At 37.5% G+C, this 19,029-nt stretch overlaps 1 protein-coding gene across 1 annotated transcript in view; it reads right to left on the bottom strand.

The window, feature by feature from the left end:
- The window catches only part of CENPE (centromere protein E), a 73,956-nt gene extending 55,409 nt beyond the window's left edge, over positions 1–18,547 (bottom strand). The window contains exons 1-14 of the mRNA XM_054591830.1: positions 18,492–18,547; positions 16,841–16,932; positions 14,826–14,915; positions 14,590–14,708; positions 13,767–13,886; positions 12,898–12,979; positions 12,667–12,734; positions 12,525–12,590; positions 9,163–9,214; positions 7,417–7,504; positions 6,943–7,072; positions 5,522–5,641; positions 4,513–4,671; positions 1,309–1,453 (exon numbers count right to left, since the gene is read on the bottom strand). Coding sequence (XP_054447805.1) covers positions 1,309–1,453; positions 4,513–4,671; positions 5,522–5,641; positions 6,943–7,072; positions 7,417–7,504; positions 9,163–9,214; positions 12,525–12,590; positions 12,667–12,734; positions 12,898–12,979; positions 13,767–13,886; positions 14,590–14,708; positions 14,826–14,915; positions 16,841–16,932; positions 18,492–18,547 — 1,387 coding nt within the window. The remainder of the gene's footprint in view (positions 1–1,308; positions 1,454–4,512; positions 4,672–5,521; positions 5,642–6,942; positions 7,073–7,416; positions 7,505–9,162; positions 9,215–12,524; positions 12,591–12,666; positions 12,735–12,897; positions 12,980–13,766; positions 13,887–14,589; positions 14,709–14,825; positions 14,916–16,840; positions 16,933–18,491) is intronic.
- Between the last annotated feature and the right edge of the window lie 482 nt (positions 18,548–19,029).

The following is a 19,029-nucleotide window of genomic DNA, read 5'->3' as shown; positions in this document are numbered from 1 at the left end:
CTACACAACAGCATAGATGGAACTGGAGAGCATTACGCTAAGTGAAATAAGCCAGGCAGTGAAAGACAAATAGCACATGAAATCACCTATAAGTGGAACCTAATCAACAATAGAAATAAGCAAGGAAAATATAATCAGCAACATTGAAAGAAAAAAGAAACCGACAGTAATGAGAGGGAAAGAGGGAGGTGGGTAACAGGGAAGAGAAAGGGAATGGTCAAATCAGGGAACATGTATAAAGGACCCATGGGCAAAGCCAAAGAGGGGAAGGATTGAGGATGGGAGGTGGGGGTGCGTGGGGCAGGGGAATGTGGTGGCGGGAAAATGGAGACAAATGTATTTGACAATTAAAAAAAAAAAAGCACCTAAAAATACTTAAAGTGTTAGACACAATTTTCAAAGTTTCTTGTGTCAATTCCACCTTTTCAAGAATAGCAAAGTTTAAGGCAAATGTTACATGAACACTAATTAATTAGGTAATGACTAGAACAGAAACAAACAATAAAAATATCTCTTATGTGCTTTAATGATAGTGCATCATTTTTAAGATATCTGGAAAGAAAACTTAAATGTTCACTTTATTTATTTTTATCATCACCTCCATTGAAATCACATCTAAATTACATACATACATACAATTATTTATTTATTATTTATTGTGTTATTTTAACTTTATTTTTATTATTAACATTATTATAGATGTTCCCATTTTACCCCCACTTTGCCCACCGCCTCCCTCCTGAAGCCCCGCCATCGCCACACTGTTGTCTGTGTCTATGGGTCATGCATGCATGTCCTTTGGCTCATCCCTTCATCTTCTTTCATTAGTTGCCCCCTCTACCCTTCCCTTTGACAGCTGTCAGTCTGTTCTATACATCCATGCTTCTGTTTGTATATTGTTTGTTAGTGTATTTTGTTCATTAGATACTACATATAAGTGAGATCATATGGTATAAAATACATATACTTTATTTAAATGTGTTTACACATTTACTCAGTTATAAGTAAAGCCTCACACTGTAGGGCACTTCTATAATTAAAGAAGAGAAGAAACTCAAGAACACAGACAATGGTGTGGTGATTGCTGGGGGGAAGGGTGTTTGGGGGGAGGCAGAGAAGGGTACAAGGTGTGGGACAGATGGTGACAGAGACTTGACTTGGGGTGGTGAACACACAATACAGAGTAGAGAGGATGTGCTGTAGAACTGTGCACATCACAGTTCTTTATGAAACCTTTATAATTTTGTTAACCAGTATCACCCCAATAAAATCAATGAAAAGGAAAAAAATAAAAATAAAAGCACTCACATTCATCAATTTCTCCTACTAAAGTTACTGAAGTTTTAAGGCTTTTTGTTGTATTTGTTCGCATATTAAATTCATTTATATAGTTTGAGTCCTTCATTTTATTAATTTTGCCAGGGCACCAAGTGACTCTTCGTTTTATTTTAGCCTAAAGAAGAAAAAAATACAAATAAAAATGACTTCACCCATATAATAAAGAGGGAACTAGTTTCCATTTTAAAAAACAACGACTTGGTAGAATTCTTATTATTGTCACATTAGTGTTTAATCCCATACTAAATTTGATGAAATGATTTCAGTTTTATTTTTTAATTTGAATCTTTACTTACAAGCTTCTCTGGGACTTAGGTGAAAAACTGGGTCACTCACAATACTTGAAGTAATCTGGTGTCCTACAGGACGGAGAGCAGCAGCGGCCTCCATCATAGCTACCAAAAGCACGTTTGGGAAGCCAGTTTGGGAAATGATAGGGATAGGGAAGGGATAGACAGGTAGTTCATCTGAATTCTCTTCAGCTGTTAAATCTTTTGCAGGGCCCTTCACGGGGCCAATTCTCTTCCAGTTTGGTAAAGCTAATGCCTCCTGCAGTGCTCCTGATGTCACATGTTCCTTTCTCCCTTGGGAACTTGCTCCCTCAGTGATCTGTACATCTGTCATTTTCACTAGGCTCCTCTCAGCTTTACAAGTGCTCAAGCCTCTCTTTGTTTTTGAGTAAAGGAAAAAACTTCTTGACTCTTTACTTCTCTTTAGCTACCATTTTCTTTCAGTTTCTACACTGCCTTCTTCCTCATCCCTCAGAGACACCTCTGTCTCCTGGTTTTTATCCCATTCAGCTAGATGTCCGCATCACTCACTCTGGTTTGCTCGGTTTTCTTCCTCTGCCCATCTCCTGTTCATGTTTTTTTCATATTTCATAGCTATTCTTTTTTTTCTTGTCCCTTTACTAGTACAAACATTATCTCATCATATTTGATTCTCTCAATAGTCCTCTATTGCCACACCCATTTGATAGAGAAGCTGGGGGCGGGAGGGGGGGCATCTAAAAAGTTGGGAGAACTCATGTACGATCTTATACCCAATTGGTGGTTGAGCCCATGCCTGTAACTTTAGAGCCTATCCACTAACCATTCCACTACATTGCCTCTCAAAATTTTCTGTATACTACAGATATTTGTATAAAGCAGATATATATATATATATATATATATATATATATCAGTATAACTGCATGCTTTCATGCTCCTATCATGTAATACCTTTTTGCTTGAAATGGCCAGCCCTTCTCACAGCCCGCTCTGCAAAAGCCCAGTCATATAAATCCTTGACTCCTGTGACCATCATCTCAACTCCTGTTGCTCCCATACACACTTCTGGGCCTTGTCATTACCTGAAAAAAGCTAGACGCCCTGCTCTATCTACAGTTCCTATCCTTCCACCCCATTGTTTCAGTCTATCTCATTTTAGCTATGTAGCTTAAGACGGACCTCTATTTCCTTGATCCACTACTTCCTTCTCGCCAGCTCCCTCTTGGTTTTCATCCAATTATCTTAGATTCCACAGATAATCACTTCAACTATGTTTTTGGGTCAACAGTCTCAAATTATATGACCCATTCTTTGTTCCCTATACCTATCTCAAAACAGTGTACACTCAAATGAATTACACTACTTCCTTTCTCAGTCTCCTGAGCACTGTCAGAGTTACAGGGCCAAAAGACTGGCTGCCAGTATCATCTGGGTCCTTATTGCTGCCTCACCACTCTCTGTATGTGGGCTTTCTTTTCCATTCCTTACAAAGGCTAAACTATTTCAAATACTTGGCATGCCTACAAACTTGTGTCTCTACCATCTCCTGCCACCAGAGCAGAAAAAGTAAACCTATTTTACAAAGGAAATAGAACCCTAAATTTATGAAAGCATTACTTATACTGATGCTTAACCTTTCCTCTGTTCTTGTTATAATGAACAGGTGTTCCTCCCTTTATTTAAGGCCAGACCTTTCTGCTGTATTTAAGATCCCATCCCTTTGGGACATCTTGACCCACTGCAAGGTGGTTTTCACTCCCAACACATAACACAAATAGCTTTTTCAAGTGAGCTTCTTGTTTCTAAAACCAAAACTGTTTTTGTCTATATATATCTTATTTAACTTCTCAGCAGAATGTGACACACTGCCTCTCTGAAAGAGTCTCTTCCTCTCATTACCACATTCATTTGGTTTCCGTAATTCTAGAGCTAATCTGAGCTCCTTTCTGGATTCTTCTTTTCTGCCTTTACCTATAAAGTTGTTGTTTCTTGAAGTTTTGTCTGTCTGTTCAAAATCTTCAATGTGGTTTAAAATACTCCTGCTATCGGAACATTTTAAATCCAAGAAATATGTTTTCTTCACAAATTCTGTACATGTAGATGTTTTCCTGAACTACTCCTCTCTGTACCTTCCATTAGGCTACTTCCTACTCATCACTCAGTCAACATGTAGTTCTTGAGTGTTTTCTATATACCTAACATGATGATTTGAACATAATGTCTATGAATGATAACCTTAATAGCATACATGTACTGAGGATTTGCTCTGTGGGACATTAAGCACATTCTACATTACTTCCTACATCCATCCTATGAGTTGGGGATCAAGCTGTCTCACAGATTAGGAAACTGCAACAAAGCACATTTACGAAATTGCCCAAGGTCAGGAGTTAGGAACTGACAGAATGGGAATTCAAATCCATGCAGTCCAGCTCCAGAGGCCATTCTTAACCATGACACCATTGTACACCCCAATACATCTACTGGATAACAGATATACAGCAGAATTTTGATCAAATACGTTGACTTCTACATCAGTTTTCCTGAGATTAGTTTTTGTCTAAATAGAAAATATTCCCACATACTCTAGATACCTGTGGTTTGCAATCACCTAATCAATTTCATTAGAATTTCTTAAGAAGTACATTTCAAATTAATTCCTTGACTGTATTCCAGACTTCTTGAATTTGGATCTCTACATGTGGGAATCAGGAGTTAGTATTTTCAATGAATCTCTTCGGTGGTGTTGATGTGTAGACAAATACACAAAAGGTTCTGGGTTTTTTGAACATTACTGTATCAAAGGATAAGAAATACATAACTATAGAATAAACATACAGGAATGTCAATTCTATTCTCTATATACCAAGTTTAAGCTGTCTACTTTAAAAGTATTTTTTACCTTTAATTCTTGTTGTGATGTGAGGGAAGAAGAGGTCACCAGCATCCGTGTTAAGTTTTGAATCTTTTCAATCTGCACTTTTTGAAGCAAATCTTTTTCTTCCAAGAGTTGGGCTAGTTGGTCCTTTTCCATTGCCTGGGCCCGAGTCTCTAAAGAAACCTGTAGAATGTAATATTTGGTTATATTAATAATAAACATAGCTAGGTTTTAACCTTGAAAGTAGCTTAAAAAATAGAATATAAATTTTTTTGGAACCATGAAAATTTTAATGTTATTTGAAATAAAATACCCTACCTATAGAACACCAATATACAGTTATAATACTTTCTGAGTTTTATAATAGAGTAAAATATACAGTTCTTCTCATGTGCATACTCTGTATGCCATGTATAAGATTATAACAATGCTGTTAGAGCAATTCTACCAATTGCCTTAAAATATATAAATAACAGGCAAAGAAGTCAGAAAAGCAGAGACCTGAATACCTACAGTAAAGGAAGACATGTACCTATAAGCCTACCATATGATATTTTAGTTCACTTTTAAAAAGATCACTAGGGGAGCATAATGATTAAAACAAATATGTTACAATGACAAGTAATAATGCTATTTTATTAGATTGCTACTGCAAAGTTAGAAGAGGAATTCAAGATAACATGGAATTATAGAAAATAGTTTTAAGTAACCACACATGATATCTCTTTTTAACCTAATTCTCTAAATTTTTGACACTTTTTAAAAAAGGTATCTTTTCTTGGCCCATTTCAAAATCTCAAATTTTGCCCTTTGGAAATAAAAAATGAAATCTAAAATAATTTCGGGAAACCAAATCTTTCAGTTTATAGTAAATTAAACTAAAACTTTTGAATTGATTTCTTCTTAGTTGAAAACTGTTTTCAAGTTAGGTTGCATAACTCAGATGTGATGATGTAAAAGTCTCTGAGCATTCGGGCAGATTTCAATTCTATTTCTGTCCCACTCTTGACTGAAATTCATGGTTCATACATACCTCCTCTAACTGTTTTTTAAGATCCATTATTTCTTTTCTGTATCTTTTCAGGAGAGCTTCATCACTTGATACCTCATTAACATAAGGAGTATTCTTCATATATTTAGCAGTACTGGCAAACTGGAAAAAAACACAAGAGTCTAAGTGCTTGACACTAAAAAATTTATTTTACTCAATAATATTAGGTTACTTGTAATTAAGTTTTTAGAGAAAAATCAAGGCTCTTTGCAGGTGGCTTAATACTTTTGAACACAAATGCCTGTAACTTACCCTGGCTGTTTGTCTTCAGGAGAGTCAAAGAAATGTCTTAAAGACAGACGCTGACAGAAAACCTACAATCGCTGGCTCACTAGCATCCCATTTACCCCTCAAAGTCCAGTGCAAATGCCTCCTCTTCCTGAAGCATTGTTTCCAGTCAAAAGCATTTGTCCTTCCTTTGAATTCTATCCTACTTATTAGCCACATTACCATTAATCTGGGGCAATCATGTTGGAAGACAGTCTCACCTTCCTTATAAGGCTATACACTTTGTGAAACCAGGGCCTCTGTTTTCTAACTTTGTTTTTCTGACAGGACCTTGATCCAGTGCTCAGCAGCGATTTAAAGCAATGTTTCTTAGAATATGAGTATCAGAAGTAACTTTAAGTGACAATGTGAAGGTGACCATTAAATAACACTGAGTCCTCCACTGAGAAAGCTATTTTATTGGTATTTTTCTTTTTAAAAAAAAAAAATTATTTATAGACAGAGGGGGAGGGAGGGAGAAAGAGAGGGAGAGAAATATCAGTGTGTGGTTGCTTCTTGTGTGCCCTTTACTGGGGATCTGGCCAGCAACCCAGGCATGTGCCCTGACTGGGAACTGAACCGCGACTCTTTGGTTTGCAGGCTGGCTCTCAATCCACTGAGCCATACCAGCCAGGACTGTTTTATTGGTATTTTTCATTTTTCCTTTAAAAAAACAACAAAAAACAGAAAATGCAGGCCTTAAGCTCAGAGTCAAGGCTAGAAACAATTAGCTAGCAGGAATTTAAGAATTACTGCTATAAAGATACACACTTTTTTGAGTCACCTTCTACTTTTTGCGAGTGATGCTATTTTTCATTTATAGGATTGATATAAGGTTTCCTTCTATAATAAATTTAGTAAAAAAGTGAGTTATTTAAAGAAAAGTATCATGTTAATTTCAGTAAAAGTTTTGGATGTGGCAAAAATTGTGGAGGTGAGATACGAATGATTGAAGTTTGGGAAAAATTTTTAAATGCTATTTAGTAGACAACACATTTTGTCCATTAATGTCCAAAATGGACAACTAATTTATGTCCATTAAAAAAAACTAGAGTTAATCTTAGTAGGTACTTTTTCTTCTTCAAGATGATTTTCTCCCCATATTAAGTTGAGATTAAAACAAAAATCAAACTCACCTGGAGAGTACTAAGAGTTTCATCAAAAGACACTGGAGTAATTGTGCAGATAATACGCGTTTTGGCATTTCCTCCCAAGGAATTCTGGAGAATTCGTGTTAATTTGCTATCTCGATAATTTATGAAGCCACTTAGTGAGAAATGAGTTTAGGAAGAAAAAGAGTAAGAATTTTTATATAACAAAAAAATAGTTGGTTTATTAATGCAGAACCTTAAATTAGCTATACTTTTAAAAATAAATTCTTTATAAGTAAAAGAAGGCAGATAAAATTACTAACTAAAAAGAAATCTAAAATAAGAAAGTAGTTTAGTTGGTCATAGTCATATGTATAAGAAGTCATGTATGCTCACAGAATCATAAAAGCTTTTGAATACATCGGAGAAATCAGTACTTTTGTCACTGAACTATTATATTTTGCAACCTAATGAAGAACATGAGCATTAATAGGTAAATGTACAATGGGATAAGCTTACCCAACTTGCCCATCGCTAAGTTTCTTGATCACTTGTCCCAAAATAAATAAACTTCGATTTATATTACAGCCTTCCTTGAGTCGCATACCTGAATTTATTAAACAAATATGAAAACTAAAATTGATCGCTGTACTAGATGATTAACTTATTTACCAGTAAGCTGTAAGAGAAATTAGAAATTAAAGGGTCATATGCTAAAGTCAATGCTTTGGTATAGAATGGTAGAAGGAGCTCACCCTCTATTCCACCCACCTATTAAGTGAATCAGCAAAGTTGTCAGCAAAAGGAAAAAGCATCAGAAGGAGGAAAAGCCCATTTCCTAAAAGAGTGTCTCTAACTCCTCAGTTCAAATCTATTTTTTCCAAACTTCCAAATACAAGTAACTATAGACTTAAAATCAAATCAGTTCTTAAAGGTTCACAACTAAAAAAAGTTTTCATTTTAAAACTGTTAAGCTCAAATGGCTCAAACATTTAAAAAAAAAACCACACAATGAAAAAGTTCTCTCTCAGTTTTCTGCTTCATTTCACCTATTCCTGTTCCTAAACCAGGCAACCACTTTTATCAGCTTAATCTTCTAGAGATTTTTAGAAATACAAGTCCATTATCTACTGATTTTTCCCCTTTCTTTTTTAAACAAATAGTAGCATACTAAATACACTATTTTTGCACTTTGCTTTTTTTTGTTATTTGGTGATATATCTTATCAGTAATGATTGATCTTTTTCATTCTTATCACATGGAATTCCATTGTATGAATGTATCAGAACTGATTTACCCAGCACCTTGTTGAGGGACATGTAAGTTTGCAATCTACCACATATCATGGGTGATTTATTCAGCTATGGCTGTAATATCTGTTTCACAAACCAGCTTAAAACATCAAGCATTTATTTCTTATTCACAGGTCTGAGGATTCACTGGTTTGGTGAATGTAGGCCACCTTGGCTGAGTGTCTCTATGTCAGGCTGCAGGAAATTGACACAGAGAGGCCTGGCATCTTCATGATTTTGAACCTTCCCATCTATATATGCTCTTTCATTTGTTTAAGTATTTGGTTATGTCCTTCAGGTCTGTTTTAAAGTTTTCTTTAATTTTTTAATCCTCACCTGAGAATATGTTTATTGATTTTAGAGAGACAGGAAAGGAGAGGGAGAGAAGGAGGCATATTGATATGAGAGAGTAACCTCGACTGGTTGCCTGCCGTACACTACTCGACCGGGAATTGAACCTGCAACCTAGGCATGTGCCCTGACTGGGAATTGAACATGCAATGTTTTTGGTGTAAGGGATGATGGCTCCAATCAACTGAGCCACTCGGCCAGCACTGAAGTTTTCTTTATTTTGCTCTAGTGAAATTTTTGAGTTTCTTCCTAGGTATTACATTATTTAAGTTAGTGTTGCAAATGAGGTCTTTTTGTACACTTAATATTCTAACTGGTTGTTGTATTATGAAAGTTATTAATGGCAGTATGTTAATTTTGTACCCTACTACCTTTCTGAATTTCCTTACTGATTATGAAAATTTCGTTTTCATAGTACTCTCATGAGCTTCCCAGCTCTACAATCCCATCAATTGCATAGCTTTATTTTAAATTGGTGCTACAGTAGCCTGAAGTTAACAGCTAGATACAGAAGCTGACTTTTACTTTAAAGACCTTTATCATGAAGTGCATGCTAGCACTTTTTATTCTGTAAAACAACAGGAAAACATTCAGACCAACATATTGCATGAGTTTTCATTACCTTCAGCTCCTGTTTGAGCAGCTCTTTCACTGCCGGCAAGATCAACCAAATTCTGAAAGGTAGATGAAAATAAACCTTTAGGAATGGTAACTTGAAATAATAAAATCCAAACAGTTGAAAGACCATTTTAATGCATGCTTTATCTCAAAGCCACTTCTGTACTCCTGCCTCTCACTCCACTGTTTAGGTTTTCCCTTTTCTGAGTCAAACTGATCGCCATATCTCGTTCCTTATCTAAAATGCATCTTCCATAACGCTGCGGGAATAGGTTCTCTATTTCCTACACAGAATTCAAAATCTTACCATGGTGAATATGATTCTTTATAATCTGGCACTTGTGTTGCTCCAACCTTAAATCTATCCATTATTTACTCTCTAGGCTGAATTATACTCACTATACCCTACACACCTCATGTTTATATATATGGCTTATTCTTAAGAGTGTTGAGCTAGTCATTTGTGTCTGAATACTCTACAGCATCTTTAAAAGCACTGGCCTCTCTTTCATTTCTCAAATGTTGTTGAAAAAATGTGACTGCCCGTCATGCTGCAGGCAGTGTTAGATGCTAGAGATACAGCAGTGAACTGGACAAATAAGGTCCCTGCTCTCACAGAACTTATATTCCACATGGGGTGGGATGAGGAGAGGAGGAAGCTGGTGAGAGAAAAAGATAAACAGATAAACATATCATAGTAAGTGTAACAGATAATTCAGAGAGTGCAGGAAGAGAAAAGAAGAGACAGCGGAGACTCCTTGGATAGGGTGGTTGAGGAAGGTCTCCCATTAAACTAAGATCAGAAATGACAGAGAATAGGTAGCCAGCCATGCAAAGACCAAGGGAACCACACTCCTGAATAAAAAACAGTACACACTCAGTCACAAAACAATAATGAGCCTAGTGCATTCAAGATGTAGAAGGGCAGCGTGGCAGAGAGAAATAGAGACAGGACAAGATAGGGTAAACAAAGGTAAGAACTGCAATGGGAACCCTTGAGGGCTTTTTGCAAGAGTGACATGTCTTGATTTAACTTTCTGAAGGATCAGCTGTGGACCCTGGGTGGAGAAAGGATTGGGGAGGAGCAAGAGCAGCAGCAGGGAGCCCAGTCAGGAGGCTGGTGCAGGGAAGTAAGATGGTGGCTTGCCCTAGGCAGGTATCAGTGGAGACAGTAAGTAATGAAGGGGTGCGTTCTTTATTCTTTTAATCTCAAGAACCCAGTACTGTGCTCACCACATGGTAAAGGCTCAGTAAATATTCTTAATGCACTGAAACTTAGAGATTTAAAATATTTCTTTCTGTGGAGCCTTGCAGGTATGGCAGGTAATTCTGTATCCTTACCTAATAGTTCTGTCTCAGATTCTTCTCTGTCCCTTAACATGAGAGAAGTATAATCTTTCTTTTTGAGTATCTACCACAGGTAACCTAGATACATAGTTATAGGGCAAAGTGGTGACGAAGGCAGCATTAATTAAGGTATAAAGATGGGAACAAGCAATACCATTCAAAGACACTAAGAAACCCAGACAATCTATAGGAGAGGAGCTCATGCGGAATAGAAGGTAGTAAAGTTACATGGGTTAAGAGTGGCCAGATCTTGTCTAAGGAAGTGACACAACAAAAGCTGTGCTTAGTAACATTCAAAATCTGCACAACAGACCGAGGAGGGGAAGACTGGAGTTCTGGAGGCCAGGTCCAGGAGAACGGTGGAGCAGTTCAAGAGAGATGAGAACCTAAGTGAGTACGACACCCATGAGAATATTGAAAGATGGAATCAAGAAGAAATGGTGATAACTGGACAAAAGGGAAGGCAGAAAATGTCAAAATGACTTGGGTTTCCAGCTTAGGTGATCAGGATGATGCAGGTACTACTGGAAAAAAGTATTATTTGTTATGGTAGGAAGAAATTAATTTGGTTTTAGACACACGAAAGTTTGAGAGAACAGTGGGACATACAAAGATAATAATCTTTAAGAAGACATGTATTAGAACTCAGAGATTCTATATAAAATAAACATAACACAAAAATGATAACAATGCCTAAGGGAAAGCATGGGAAGTAAGAAAGGCCACAGAACAGCCTGTGTTTTTGTTAGAAAACAGGTCATAGAAGGGAAGAGAGAAGAAGCACAGCTAAGAGAATCTGGACACTATCACAGAAAGGCCAGGAGACAGTCAAAGGACACTTACAAAGAGCCAGAAAATGTCTCTTTGGGGAAGACTTTTTCTGAAAAAGATGCTTAAGAGTAAGAAAGAAGGCTGGAAGGTTGTTGGGTCAGATGACATCTATGGTTCCTAGATGACAGAGCTTCAAACAATATGAGAAAAGTCACCAAATGGATCATTGAATACGTTAAGAGTATTAAAGCTAAATTATTAAGAGAAAAATTGGAATTGTATTGAAGTACCGCAAGACAGGTTTGGAAAACAAAACACAAAGTTAGGTTTTGCGCTTTTTTGTTGTTAAATTAAAGCAAGACTAGTCTACTAAATTTTATTCTTGTACAGTAAAGTAAAGGAGGTAAACTGGAATTAGATTTAAGACTCTGATTTTTCAAAATCTAAAAATGAACAAATATGTTATAGATTTATTACATTTTCCCCTAAAGTTTTCAAATCAAATAGAGTAATCTTGAAATCATATCCCACATCAAGCTAAAGAGTTTAGGCTCTGAAGATGACAAAGCAAAAATGACAAGGAATAGGGAGGAAACATGAAATGAGACAGAAATGATATAGTGTAGCAATGTGAGGTTTATTTGTGTGAAAAGAAGGTATGTTTTCATAATGCTTGCAGTTACTTATTCAACAAACAGGTACTGAACATAAACTATGTAAAATGTGTTGGAGCTACAAGATGAACAATATCTCATTCTTCCCTTCAAGGGATTTACAGTCTAAACACTGTGTTTATAATATAAAATATATTTTCTTTTTGTACATAAGAATGAACCTGAATAATGTGATTTATTTTTAAACCATCCCACTTAGGTTTTTGCTTATCTCACAAGCTTTAATTCTGTCAGCTGAGGCTAAAAAGCCAAGAAACAAAGACCCTCCCTCCACCCCAATTTCAAGATTACTTTAACTCTTAAATGTATATGGGGAGGGGGAACCAAACTCCCAAACCCTCTGGTTTCATTACTGGTCAGAAAAAGCCTCAAGTCCTACAATCCTAACATCTAAATTTTAGGAGATGGAAGTTGTAGTTTCATGCTATATATGGCACTAGTTAAACTACCAATTTATAGATGGTTTTAACTATTTAGTTCAGTTAATAGTTCCTATGAAACCAAACATCCAGCAGCTGAATTAAATTTTGCTTTGGCCTAAAGGGTACATTTATTATGGTTCATCAATACTTACCAAATGGGACACCTTGACAGATCCTTCACAATTAGAAGGTTCACCTTTCTCTCTACTTTCCAAAATCTAGATGGAAAAGGCAACTTGTAGAAAAATTAGTGCATTCTTAATTGGAAAGAGCACATAGAGAAGAACTACCTACCATCCTAAAAATGGTATGAGAACGACTGCTTCTTTGATTCATTTTTGTAATTCCATAATGTCTGTTCTCTGTAAAAAAAAAAAAAAGAGTCATATTGCAGCTGTGTATATTACAAAGAAAAACATTACGAAAAACGTTTTAGCTTAAAAGGAAAACTGAGATCTGAGGCCTAAAAACAGTCAACTGAATAGTTTTTACAATGCTTTGAAGAAATAAAGCATAAAGTCTTACTTTCTCCCTTTCTGATCCACTTCAAAGCCATTTCTGATGTATAAACAACTTCTTCTGTGAGGTCAGACACATATACATTCCTCTGAAACAAGTTTAATTATGGGAAGTGTAAAGAAATAGAAGTCACTTAAAAGTCTGCATATCAAAAAGAAGATGCAAGTATAATAGAATTCATTTATAGAAGTTAAAAATGCAAAATGAAAACTATAGTATAAAAACAACAAGTAAACCTATATTTTCAATTTATTTTCTATTTCAAAGCACATCAAATTCTAACCTGAATCTTCTACCTTGCTCTTTTTAGGCACTTTTAACACCAATATATTTTTTAAGAGATTTATTTATTTATTTTTAGAGACAAGAGAAGGGAAGGAGAAAGAGAGGAAGAGAAACATCAATGTGAGAGAGAAACATGGATCTGTTGCCTGTTGCACGCCCGCAAAAGGGGACGAGACCCACAACCCGGGCATGCGCCCTGACCGGGAATCGAACTGGTGACCTTTCAATTTGCATGATGACACCTGACCCACTAGGCCACACCAGTCAGGGCTACACCAATATACTACAGCTCTCAATATTTAAAAACTACACATACAGGGGTGGGCCAAGGTAGGTTTACAGTTGTGAGTATGCAAAACAAGTGTTTATTTTTGCATTATTTATTGTATTATTTACATTACAATAGTAAACCTACTTTTGCCCATCTCTGTATTGCTTAAAAGATGATCTCTACAAATGCTTAAGAAAATAAAAAAATAAACTGTAGATACAGGAGATACATAAAAATATATAGAAATTAAAGGTAAATGTTCAAGAACAATTATCCCAAAGTAAGTCTCTTTTGAGCCACTTTGTGAACAGTTACTCACATTGAAGTCTTCCCGAATTATTAAAGGCTTCATTTTTCGAGTGTCACACAGTAAGTCTGTAATGGTTTCGTTGTATATTTCCATGTAAGACACACGTAAGAGAAACTCCCTATCAGGAAACTAGGAGAAAAAATATAAAAACATCAGAGATCACCCAATTATGCAAACCTAACACTAAATGCTTATGTGCTAATATTGAAATATTCTTTGAGAAATCATCTTTGTAAAACAAACAACCCCCCCATACCCTTAAGGTTCTGTATTAACAATGATAAACACAAAAGCCCTGTTTCAGAAAAGTATAACATCACAGAATTAGAAGAGTGCCCAGTCCAACTCTATAAGCTCAAAATAAAACCCGACCCACAGATGTTCAAATAAGAACATCAAGAGTCATTAAAATAATAATGAAAAACTAATTTAAATGAATCAACTCAGCTACTTAGGTTGCCTCATCTGGCCCTCTGCTTCCCTTGCTTTCTATCTATATCTATTTTTTCCTGCTCCTTCATAATCATCGGTAGTTAAGCTAAGGCAACGGAGTTAACGATTCTGATAAGACTTTCCTTCTCCTTAATGGCCATTTTGTGGTGGGCATATTATTGTTTCAGAATTTAAGTCAAAAAATGAAGAACTTTAAGCTCTGAAGTAAGCTTGTGAGGAAAAAGGTGAATCTGTGTCATGTCTCTCTTCTCTCCCCATGAATAATTAAGAGACACCTGTAAATCTACTTCTTTTCATCATTACAAGAGAACACTGAAGTTGCTGTCCTATTATTACTACTTTTACCTGTACAAACTAGGAATTTAGCTAAGTAATTTACCTTCTCAATTTTTTGGAAAATGTCATGAATTGCCCTGGGTATTACCCCCAAATAATCTTCTGAACCCATCATAGTATATGTTTTTCCTGAAGCAGTCTGACCATAGGCAAATATAGTACCTGCAAAAACAAAACACATACGCATACAAAAATTAAAAATGAGACTATAGTGTGTGAAACTATCATCTCTGTTGAACAGATATCCGAGACACAAATGTTCCTGCAGTGAATACAAACCATTGTAGCCTTGTATAGCAGAATCGATGATTGGCACTGCTATTTCTTCATAAACATTTTTAGTGGTTTCATTACTATGAAAGACACGATCTAAAAAAACAAAACACATAAGTTAAACCAAACAAACTGTGTTTTCATTCTGAATTAGCAGTTATCCAAAGAAATAAAATTGTCAGGATATGGTATAAAATACTTAAGACACAGTATTTTCTTCAACTTTTTAGTCCTCTAAAAAAATATACTTCTCTATAAGGTAAAATGCATCAGTCCTTACCCAGAAAAAGTACATGTCATCTATATTATATGCTTTCAAGAGGCGGTAGGGCACACGGGTTGAACATGGAGTCTGGAATCAGACTGTCTGCAAATCCTGGTTCTGAGACTTACAAGCTGTGTGACTTTGGAAAAGGGGGTTGATGGCTTTTTACCTCACTTTCTAATTTGTAAAATCAATACATTGTATTATTTTCCCCACAGAATTATTATAAACATTAGGTTAATACTTAGGAAATGAGAACTATTGATATTCTTTGAGAAATTTCAATGTTTATAACATATCTAACAAGAAGGTCTAGCTCAAATTAAACCAACAAATGAAAACATTTGGAAGAAAAGTACTAAAAGAAAAGCTGAATTTAGAGGGAATGACCAATTTTCTGGTTGCTACAGGCTGGGTTCAGAGAGCATTTACCGTGATGAATTCACCAGTCTAGGAGGTGGTCCCTGCTTTTGCCAGCACATTAAAAATGGGCCATCCTTGCAGTGGTGGCCTCACAAGAAATGGACTTGTAATTCAGGAGGGAAGTGTTATCGACTTGAGATGAGAAATTCAGTAATTACACTGCTTGCACCATACCCACACCCCTGTCCTGTTGACAGAACTATATGGAAAACCCAAGTGCCACTGAAGGCTGCTTAGGCATCAGGGTTTGTGAGAAGGAGAGATGTCAGAATGATTCAAATTCAGAAAAGGCGAGCAAGTCAAATTCTCTCCAGGCACACATGGCTACTGAGAACCTGTAGTACCTGAGTCGAAATGCTTGTGTATCCTTTACCCTTGGTTTTATAATCTCTGGCACATACTGTTTTACCTTATAAAAAATTATGGTAATACCCTCAAATAGTACTTAACCAGGAATCATTTTCTCTACTATACATCTTTGCTCGAGAACCTTTTACGTTGGCTTTCTACTTTAATGCTAATTTGACAACCTAATCACTTTTACTCCTAAGGTTGCTGAGAGGACTCCATTGTTGCTCTTTGGTGCCTAAGTGACAGTGCGGCTGGAATGTAGATCTGGAGCTTGATTTCCACTTGCTGGCTGTGTGACTCTGGGCCTCTCTGTTCTAGTTTCATTTTAAAATGGGAAGCTATCTATCAGATAGGCGTGTCAGAGGATTAAATGAATTAATGCTATGAAATGCTTAGAATGGTGTCTGGCACACTGGCAGCACTATATACATCAAATCAACACAACAATCAGCCTAGTCAGCCTTTAGGGCCTCTAAGTCCCCTTGTCCTAGCTAGCTCTCCCTCATCCTGCAGACACCTAGGCTAGTTAGCTTCGCTGCTATAAACTTCCCCGAAGCTTTTGTCATCATAAGTGTAATGACTTGTTTAGAGCCCTTCTTCTGACACTATGATAAGTCCCACAAAAACAGGGGTGGGTCTTTGCTGTATTCTAGCAAAGAAGGAATATCTTCACTATTTCTCATTTAAAGAGATTTCTTGGAAATAACTGTGGAAAAAAATACTAAATTGAAAGATATGAAAGATGAGTTAACATTAAGTAACATATTTTGGACTTAGGAAAAATGATAGTTTTAGTCATTAAGGCCCTCTTTATTATCTTATCATACTTGGGTGAACAATTTTTAAAGGTTTCCACTGAAGCAGTTAACAGAAGCCTTAGTCTTATTTTTTATGACATATCCAGTATTATTAATAAGCTTTTGTACTCTTAACAGGAACAAACAGAACAACAGGTTAACTTCTGATGCTATTATAGGCTTACCAAAATTGAAGGATTTACTTCCATCCACTTGATAAACAGTATTATTGCCAGTTTTCCAATAAACTTGGGTAGCTTCTCCAAGAGCCTCTTCTCTAAAACAATAAAACACTGCATTTTACTATAATGGGTCACAGAAGCCATGTTATATAAAAGATAATTTTAAAATATTCATCTTCTGAAGAATATTTTAAAAGATAGTAATGACTTATACCTATATCAGGGAACTTTATAAAATCCACCTTCGAGGGGTTAACACTTTTATTTTTATTTATTTTGTTGTCATTTTGTTGTCATTACCCGAGGACATTTTAGAGAGAGGGAGGGGGGGAAGAGAGAGAAACATTGATCAGTTGCCTTCAAGCTGGGACAGGGATTGGTCATGACCAGGGTCGAACCTGCAATGAACCCTTTGGTCTATGGGTCACTGCTCCAAGCAACTGAGCCAGGCTGGCCAGGGCTTCAGTAACCTCCAGCCCTCTCATGGGGGTTTCCTTGTAAGCTCTTCAACTTGCACTCTCTTACCCAATACTGTCAGCCGAATAGATACATTCAAAATGCAACTCTGCCTATGTTCCTTGCCCTTAAAACTTTAAAAAGTCACCTGAAGTCCTTAATATGGCACATGAGACCTGGATCATGTTTATTTCTCTCTCCATCCTTATCTTCTAAATTCTTATATATGTTCTAACTCCCTACAAACCAACTACCTTAAGGTTCCAAGAAAATAGATTCAACCCCTCTGTGCCTGGTACACCCTTACTAACATTTCCATTAAGTAACTTTATTTTTTTGTTGGTGAAAAGCGTCAGGAGTGTCCTGACAGCAGCCCCGCTTCTCCACCAAACTGTCACCCCACTGAAGGACTATGGGTCCTCTTAACAAACACTCTCTTCCTGCCTATCATAGTGCTTGTCAACAGTTTCTTTGTGGGAGAAGGCCATAGACTACAGAAGAAACACACTTTATTACTTCCCCCTCCCTGCTTTTTCTCTACAGCAGTAATTACTCCCATGTCAATGTTTAACATTCTGTATTTTTTACTTTATTTTCTGTCTCCCCCCGCCCCACAACGCCCCAATGGTAACAGCCACAGGGCAACGATGGCAGTGTCTGTTTAGTACAGTACACGGTATAACGAACCCATATTGATAAATATCAGTCATTCAACTTTTGCATGTTGTATTCATTGTCTGAATGAAGTCTTGAATGCGTACTGGATACAATGCAAAAAAGACAGACGAGTCCTTCCTTAAGAAGTATACAGCAAAGAGGGAGAGGCAGGTAAGTGTAAAATGATTGATGAGTACCAGTGAGGATCTTTCCGACACGACCTCCTCGGGGGTGGGGTGGGGTGGGGTGGGGTGGGGTTGGCGCAGATCGGGAAAAAGCCCCTCAGGATTAAATCCTTAACGTTGGCGAGACTGAGTTATACTCGACTTAAGAGAATCCGCAGCTGGAATGTATCTTAGATCCGCCGGTCCTTCCCTGTCACTTGACGGAAAAGGGAATCCAGGCGTAGAGAGGGTGAGCGGCCGAGGTACGGAGCAGCGACGCCCGGAAGCAGCAGCTCTGGAAAACGCCGCAGGATTCAGCGCGGCGGCTCCGCCGACGGCGGCCGCGTGGGGACTCGGTCGCAGCCTGGTACACCTACCTGCTGTTGAGCGGCCGGACCCGCACGCAGACGGCGACCGCTCCTTCTTCCGCCATTCTGTCAGGTTAGATCCCAGGAAACTGGCCAAGACCCTCGGCTGCCGGGCGCTTCGGAACCCACGGTCCACCCCGCCTTGAAGTTTAAATTTTCCCAAACGCCGCTGCTGATTGCGTGCGGCCTCGTGACGTCATGGGCCGTTCCACTTGCGTCGCGGCGCGGGGGGCGCGAGGCCGGCGGCGCGTCCACCGGTGTGATGTCCGGGGAGGTGGTGAAAACGGTCTGGAGGAGGATGGGGTCGGGGGTGGCAGCCAGAGATCCCGGAAGCGCCTGTCCTGGTAGTAGCAGCAATGCCTATTATCTGCTGTAAGTGACTGCAGTGAAGGCAGCCATTTGCAAACATCGTCCTCCTCTCCACCCTAAAAATTTGGAGTCTGTAGAAAAAAACAAGGCAGAGAATATTCTTCGCCAACAAAAGGAAATTACAGTCTTTAAAGAATGACACTATTAAATGTCGGGGGATGAAGAGGGGACCCAACAA

The sequence above is a fragment of the Pteronotus mesoamericanus genome, unplaced genomic scaffold, assembly GCF_021234165.1.
Source record: "Pteronotus mesoamericanus isolate MK-2021 breed Mesoamerican mustached bat unplaced genomic scaffold, CSHL_Meso_final scaffold_232, whole genome shotgun sequence".
NCBI classification, from domain to species: domain Eukaryota; kingdom Metazoa; phylum Chordata; class Mammalia; order Chiroptera; family Mormoopidae; genus Pteronotus; species Pteronotus mesoamericanus.
The sequence above is the reverse complement of the archived record's forward strand: the minus strand, read 5'-3'. Positions and strand labels throughout refer to the sequence as shown.